An 8,267-nucleotide genomic window follows, 5' to 3' on the forward strand; every position below is an offset into this window, starting at 1 on the left:
GAACCAGTCCCCCTGCAGTGCAGCCGGAGGGAGGAAGAAGAGGAGAATGAACGAACACAACATGGGATCGATACCAGTCACTCCTGTGTCCATTCGTCACTGAAGCATAGTAAACGGTGTTTACTATGCTTCAGTTTGTGAATGAGCAGGACGCCTCAGATGTAAATTAAGTGTACAGCTTATTTAAAAGTGTAAATTTGGTGTCCCCTCAAAATAACTCAAACACACAGCCATTACTGTCTAAACCGCTGGCAACAAAAGTGAGTACACCCCTAAGTGAAAATGTCCAAATTGGACCCCAAAGTGTCAATATTTTGTGTGGCCACCATTATTTTCCAGCATCATGGATTATGGGGTGCGCATGATGAGGCGTGTCAGGATGACGCTCTAACAACACAGAAAAGGATGCCGAGGAAGGTATTTGGCGCCATTCTTCCCTTCAGCATGGTTGCTGAAGGAGTTCCAACACCGCCGGTGTACCTTTCGTTTCCAGCCCTCTGAGCGATATTGGACCGGAACCTGGCTCTGCTATTTGAGTATGTACTCTCTGCCAACGGATGTTGGCAAGCAGGGATTTTCAGCTCAGCCCTGTTTGTTGTTTTTTTTATATTATAGAGTACCCGAATTATATGTCTTCAAGTGCCAATTTTGGGATAATCTATACTATATCTGGCCTTTTTGTAAATCTTTTTGTAAATCTTTTCTTCTATCTTTTCATGTGACAACACTGAAGAAATGACACTTTGCTACAATGTAAAGTAGTGAGTGTACAGCTTGTATAACAGTGTAAATTTGCTGTCCCCTCAAAATAACTCAACACACAGCCATTAATGTCTAAACCGCTGGCAACAAAAGTCAGTACACCCCTAAGTGAAAATCTCCAAATTGGGCCCAATTAGCCATTTTCCCTCCCCGGTGTCATGTGACTCGTTAGTGTTACAAGGTCTCAGGTGTGAATGGGGAGCCGGTGTGTTAAATTTGGTGTTATCGCTCTCACTCTCTCATACTGGTCACTGGAAGTTCAACATGGCACCTCATGGCAAAGAACTCTCTGAAGATCTGAAAAAAAGAATTGTTGCTCTACATAAAGTTGGCCTAGGCTATAAGAAGATTGCCAAGACCCTGAAACTGAGCTGAAGCACGGTGGCCAAGACCATACAGCGGTATAACAGGACAGGTTCCCCTCAGAACAGGCCTCACCATGGTCCACCAAAGAAGTTGAGGTCACATACTCAGCATCATATCCAGAGGTTGTCTTTGGGAAATAGACATATGAGTGCTGCCAGCATTGCTGCAGAGGTTGTAGGGGTGGGGTCGGCCTGTCAGGGCTCAGACCATACGCCGCACACTGCATCAAATTGGTCTGCATGGCTGTCATCCCAGAAGGAAGCCTCTTCTAAAGATGATCCACAAGAAAGTCCACAAACAGTTTGCTGAAGACAAGCAGACTAAGGACATGGATTACTGGAACCATGTCCTGTGGTCTGATGAGACCAAGATAAACTTATTTGGTTCAGATGGTGACAAGCGTGTGTGGGGGCAACCAGGTGAGGAGTACAAAGACAAGTGTGTCTTGTCTACAGTCAAGCATGGTGGTGGGAGTGTCATGGTCTGGGGCTGCATGAGTGCTGCCGGCACTGGGGAGCTACAGATCATTGAGGGAACCATGAATGCCAACATGTACTGTGACATACTGAAGCAGAGCATGATCCCCTCCCTTCAGAGACTGGGCCGCAGGGCAGTATTCCAACATGATAACCACCCCAAACACACCTCCAAGACGACCACTGCCTTGCTAAAGAAGCTGAGGGTAAAGGTGATGGACTGGCCAAGCATGTCTCCAGACCTAAACCCTATTGATCATCTGTGGGACATCCTCAAACGGAAGGTGGAGGAGCGCAAGGTCTCTAACATCCACCAGCTCTGTGATGTCGTCATGGAGGAGGGGAAGAGGACTCCAGTGACAACCTGTGAAGCTCTGGTGACCTCCATGCCCAAGAGGGTTAAGGCAGTGCTGGAAAATAATGGTGGCCACACAAAATATTGACACTTTGGGCCCAATTTGGACATTTTCACTTAGGGGTGTACTGACTTTTGTTTCCAGCGGTTTAGACATTAATGGCTGTGTGTTGAGTTATTTTGAGGGGACAGCAAATTTACACTGTTATACAAGCTGTACACTCACTACTTTACATTGTAGACAAGTGTCATTTCTTCAGTGTTGTCACATGAAAAGATAGAAGAAAATATTTACTAAAATGTGAGGGGTGTACTGACTTTTTTGAGATATTGTATAATTCACTTTGGACTCTTCCATTCCTCTGACCCAAAATTTCTGATCCGTCTTTACGTTATCTCCCTAAACAATTGTGTTCAATAAAACCTTCATGTAACCTAATTTCTCCACACCTCCCATTGTCAGGTATTCTCGGCACTTCCCCCACTAGCTGAAGCTTATGATAACCCTCTCACCTTTCATTGGTGGCGGGTATTATGATATATATATATATATATATATATATATATATATATATATATATATATATATATATATATATATATATATGTTTTGGTTTTTTTTCATTTGATGGAATATATATCTTACATATTTACGCAAAAACTGGAAACTCCCTGAGAAACGTCCAATTATTCACAAATTCGGTTCACCTCTCTAATTTACTCAATCTTTGCCCCTCTACTCCAAGAAAATTAACTTATTTTGAAACCTACTGTAAAATTAACCCTTTATCAAAAGGTATAAAATCTGATCTTTATTCCTCCCTACTTAACACCTCTAGCTCTACCAAACTCACTTATATGGAGAAATGGGAAAGGGACTTGGGCTCCTCACCTGACATACTTGGAAATCCATTTGGTCCAATATTTCCAAATGATCAATAAACACCTTAGCTCAAGAAAATGCTTATAAACTGATGGCCCGATGGTACATAACCCCAGACCGACCATCTAAAATGACCCCTTCTATATCATCACATTGCTTCTGAGGCTGTACTGTCAATGGTGACTTCTTACCCATATGGTGGTCTTGTCCTATAGCCTCTTGTTTCTGGACCAAAATATATAACTTACTACACTCGATTCTACACACAAACATCACATTGGATCCTTGGGTAGCCCTTTTACACAAATCCAACTCACATTTAAATAAACTTCAACAAAAACCCGTCGGACATGTCTTTCTAGTAGCAAGACAAACTCTAGCCAAAGCCTGGAAGCAACCAATAACACCTTACATAGAAGTTAAACAACGCCTTCTAGGCACATGAAAAATTAACATCCATTTTGAATGATACCCATGACATAAATGTTAAGTCTTGGGGTCCATGGCTAAATTATATTGGTCATTTAAACATTGACCATTCCCTTCTCTCCCTCTAATATGGCATCAAAATATTGTATATCACATCTGACATATACCCGCATGGATCTATCCTTTTCTCATTTCCTCCACTATATACCTCTATGCCTTTCCTCTTACTCTATATTTTCTTCATGATACCCAATTTCGCTGCTCTTCCAATTGAATTAGAAATTTACATTTAGAACTCTGTTTACCTGTAGCGGTACCATCATAGGGGCTGCTGGTTGTTGTGGTCCGTCACTCACCCTGCACAGCCAGGCACACAATCTTCAGACACACAGTAGTCAAGAAGCAGTCCTTGTACTTTGTTTATTAGGTTTTATTGAGGGGAATTAAACTTGGATGGGGTAAGGGTAAGTATGGGATGCCCACTTGATTGAAGAAAAAGATAAAGAATTGGGACTCTATTTACATCTCACTTCCAGCTCCTCCACATCACTTAATTCCTCACTTATTCCGGACCAGCTAGCACTGTGGTTTAGGCCTGACACTGACTCCGCCAGGCCTTAGCAAATGCCCTTCGCAGGCAGGAAACAAAGGGCCCCTTTGGTGTAGAACATTTTTTTGGTAGTCCTAGCTGTCCACGTGGCTACTGATCCCAGCACCACATCTTCAGGCCTTGCCAGACCTCCTGGCTGTAGCTGCCTCTCTCTACTGCCCGTGCCACCACAGTCCTCTCAACTGGCTCTGCACCCATCCCAGACTGCACTCTCCCAGTCCTCCCAGGTGTGCCTCCCAGTCCTCTAGACTGTGCAAACACTCACCAGCCCACCTGGTTGTCTATGTGGAACTCCTGGAGACTTGTGTTCTCCTGCTGTCCTCTCTTGCTCCTCCGGTGCCTCCTGGTCAGGACACCTCTGTGGGTTGTAAGAGGGCCCCGTCCGCACCTGAGCCCCAGGCCTAAGGTCACCCCCCATGACTAGGGAGATCCCTCAAAGGCCCGGAAACCTAGCACACCATCTCCATCTTCCACCCGATCACCACTCCTCCCCCAGCAGGGCTGACCCTGAGTATTTGAGGGGGCCTGCCCCCTGGCAACCCTAGTTGGGGATTGGACAGGGCCCTCAGAATACTCCAGACAGCTCCACCTCTCCTCTCCTCATTCTCTTCTAGAAAATTCTAGCATGTTCTGGAAGGAGAAGGGAGGTCTCCATGATACTGCCTGTGATTCACGCAGCTCTTCCAGGCTTCGTGCCAACCCAGAATCAAACACACAGGCTTGGCTGCCTGCCAAGCCTGCTTAAATTTTCCTACACTACAAAAAAAAAATCTAACTGTATACATTCTAGTACCACTAGAGGGTGCTACATACCTATGACCCTTATCTTACAATTATCATTAACCACTTCCTGCCCAAGGTACGTCATGGACTTTGAGTGGGGATATCTGGATAATATCTGCAGCTACAGGCATCATCCAGATATAATTTTTTCTGCCGGCGATCATAGCGGCAGAATAATCATAGCGGCAGTTCAGCTGCTTGATCATTCTTACAGGCAGCGGGAGGGGACAATCCCCCCTCCTGTCGCCCTCCAGTGCTTCTCCCGGCTCACCCATGCAATCGGTGAGCCGGAGAACTAATCGATTGCCGCCAGAAGTTTACCATAGGGATTTCTGGTGACCAGATGGTTCTCAGTCATCTCTATGTCCCTCAAAGGCAGCGTTGTGACCTCCGGGCCTGCGTAAGTAAACAAAGCCAAGGACTTGGCTGGAAAGGCCGACGTTTTTTTTTTGGTCTCAGCCTTTCCAGCCTGGAGGAGAGATGTGGGGTCTTATTGACCCCACATCTCTTCATAAAGAGGACCTGTCACGCACTATTCCTATTACAAGGGATGTTTAAATTCCTTGTAATAGGAATAAAAGTGATCAATTTTTTTTTTAATGAAAGTGTAAAAAAAAAAAAAAAAAAAAAAAAAGTAAATTAAAGAATAAAAAATAATATTTAAAGCGCTCCCATCCCTGCGTGCTCGCGCACAGAAGCAAACGCATACTTAAGTCGCGCCAACACATGTGAGGTATCGCCGCGTGCGTTAGAGCAAGAGCAAAAATTCTAGCCCAAGATCTCTTCTGTCACTTTTGAGTAGGTTGACCCTTTTACATTTCTTTCTCTATCGAGCTTTGACCCTGAATATTCTCCAGTAAAGTCTTTTGAATCCATCTTGAATTTCCTTGGTCTTCACACCATACACAATTGGGTTTATCATTGGCAGGAGAAGAAAACTCAAAATCTCTGTTATGGTTTTAAGATACAATGGAGAATCCGGATAACAGAGGAACAGAAAGAGTGGGAAGGCCGAACAGATATAAAACAAGGAGAGCAAGATGGCGTGGGAGCTGCAAGTACTGAACGACTTCCACCGAGCTTGGGGAGATCGAAGCATGTGGATGACCTTCAGGATGTTGACGTAGGAGAAAATGACCAGCATGTTGTCCCCACCAGGGAAGAGGCAAAGGAGGATGATCATGTATACAACTACGGAGGTCAGGTCTCCACACCAAAGCTTTATAACCTCAATGTATTCGCAGTATGAGTGTGGAATTACGTTGGCCTTGCAATAAGTTATTTGTGCTGCCAAGGCCGGAATGGGAATCAGCAGGAGAGTAGCACGTGAGATGATGAACACCACAGATTTAACAATAAAAGAGCTTTTCATTATTATGGAGTGATGGAGAGGGTGACATATGGCCACGTACCTATCAAAGGACATTAGGGCAAAGAGTGAAGACTGAATCCCCAACATTGTATACAAGACATACATCTGAACCAGGCAAGAGTTGCTGTTGATAGTATTGGAACTGAACCACAAAATTGCCATCGCTTTCGGGATGACGGTGGAGCACACGCCGAGGTCTATAACTGCCAGAAAAGATACGAATATATGCATGGGTTCATGCAGCTTTCTGTCCATCTTCACTAGCGTAACTATGGAGCAGTTGGCTAGTAGTGTAGTTAGATACATCAACATGAAAATGAAAGCAGCCAACTGCTGCTGGCCATCTATCCATGACAGACCGACGAGAACAAATTCAGAAGGCATTAGGCCATACACATCCGATGAGTTCATTGTCACAGCTGACAGGTGAAAAGTGAAAGTAGTTAAAATACACAGCTTTATATATACAGTATCTCACAAAAGTAAGTACACCCCTCACATTTTTAAAAAATCTTTTCTTCTATCTTTTCATGTGACAACACTGAAGAAATGACACTTTGCTACAATGTAAAGTAGTGAGTGTACAGCTTGTATAACAGTGTAAATTTGCTGTCCCCTCAAAATAACTCAACACACAGCTATTAATGTCTAAACCGCTGGCAACATATGTGAGTACACCCCTAAGTGAAAAGGTCCAAATTGGGCATAAAGTGTCAATATTTTGTGTGTCCACCATTATTTTCCAGCACTGCCTTAACCCTCTTGGGCATGGAGGTCACCAGACCTTCACAGGTTGTCACTGGAGTCCTCTTCCACTCCTCCATGACGACATCTGGTGGATGTTGGAGACCTTGCACTACGCTACCTCTTGTTTGAGGATGCCCCACATATGCTCAATAGGGTTTAGGTCTGGAGACATGCTTGGCTAGTCCATCACCTTTACCCTCAGCTTCATTAGCAAGGCAGTGGTGGTCTTGGAGGTGTGTTTGGGGTCGTTATCATGTTGGAATACTGCCCTGCGGCCCAGTCTCCAAAGGGAGGGGATCATGCTCTGCTTCAGTATGTGTTCTCCGTGTCCTCCATGTCCTCCTCTGGTCCCCCTCTGTGTCCTCCGTGTCCTCCTCTGGTCCCCCTCTGTGTCCTCCTCTGGTCCCCCTCTGTGTACTCTGTGTCCTCCTCTAGTCCCCCTCTGTGTCCTCCGTGTCCTCCTCTGGTCCCCCTCTGTGTACTCCGTGTCCTCCTCTGGTCCCCCTCTGTGTACTCCGTGTCCTCCTCTCATCCCCCTCTGTGTACTCCGTGTCCTCCTCTGGTTCCCCTCTGTGAACTCCGTGTCCTCCTCTGGTTCCCCTCTGTGTACTCCGTGTCCTCCTCTGGTCCCCCTCTGTGTCCTCCGTGTCCTCCTCTGGTCCCCCTCTGTGTACTCTGTGTACTCCTCTGGTCCCCCTCTGTGTACTCCGTGTCCTCCTCTGGTCCCCCTCTGTGTCTTCCATGTCCTCCTCCGGTCCCCCTCTGTGTACTCTGTGTACTCCTCTTGTCCCCCTCTGTGTACTCCGTGTCCTCCTCTGGTCCCCCTCTGTGTACTCCGTGTCCTCCTCTGGTCCCCCTCTGTGTCTTCCGTGTCCTCCTCCGGTCCCCCTCTGTGTACTCCGTGTCCTCCTCCGGTCCCCTTCTGTGTACTCTGTGTCCTCCTCTGGTCCCCCTCTGTGTACTCCGTGTCCTCCTCTGGTTCCCCTCTGTGTACTCCGTGTCCTCCTCTGGTTCCCCTCTGTGTACTCCGTGTCCTCCTCTGGTTCCCCTCTGTGTACTTCGTGTCCCCCTCCGGTCCCCCTCTGTGTACTCCGTGTCCTCCTCTGGTCCCCCTCTGTGTACTCCATGTCCTCCTCCGGTCCCCCTCTGTGTACTCCATGTCCTCCTCTGGTCCCCCTCTGTGTACTCCATGTCCTCCTCTGGTTCCCCTCTGTGTACTCTGTGTCCTCCTCTGGTTCCCCTCTGTGTCCTCCGTGTCCTCCTCTGGTCCCCCTCTGTGTCCTCCGTGTCCTCCTCTGGTCCCCCTCTGTGTACTCCATGTCCTCCTCTGGTTCCCCTCTGTGTACTCCGTGTCCTCCTCTCATCCCCCTCTGTGTACTCCGTGTCCTCCTCTGGTTCCCCTCTGTGAACTCCGTGTCCTCCTCTGGTTCCCCTCTGTGTACTCCGTGTCCTCCTCTGGTCCCCCTCTGTGTACTCCATGTCCT

The 8,267-nt window shown here is 46.8% G+C and overlaps 1 protein-coding gene across 1 annotated transcript; it reads right to left on the reverse strand.

The window, feature by feature from the left end:
• Positions 1-5,490: 5,490 nt before the first annotated feature.
• LOC141126444 (olfactory receptor 51E1-like) lies at positions 5,491-6,447 on the reverse strand. Its single transcript, XM_073612384.1, has one exon. It carries the CDS (start codon positions 6,445-6,447, stop codon positions 5,491-5,493), a length of 957 nt encoding a protein of 318 aa, XP_073468485.1.
• Positions 6,448-8,267: the final 1,820 nt, after the last annotated feature.

The sequence above is a fragment of the Aquarana catesbeiana genome, linkage group LG02 (assembly GCF_042186555.1).
Source record: "Aquarana catesbeiana isolate 2022-GZ linkage group LG02, ASM4218655v1, whole genome shotgun sequence".
NCBI lineage: Eukaryota > Metazoa > Chordata > Amphibia > Anura > Ranidae > Aquarana > Aquarana catesbeiana.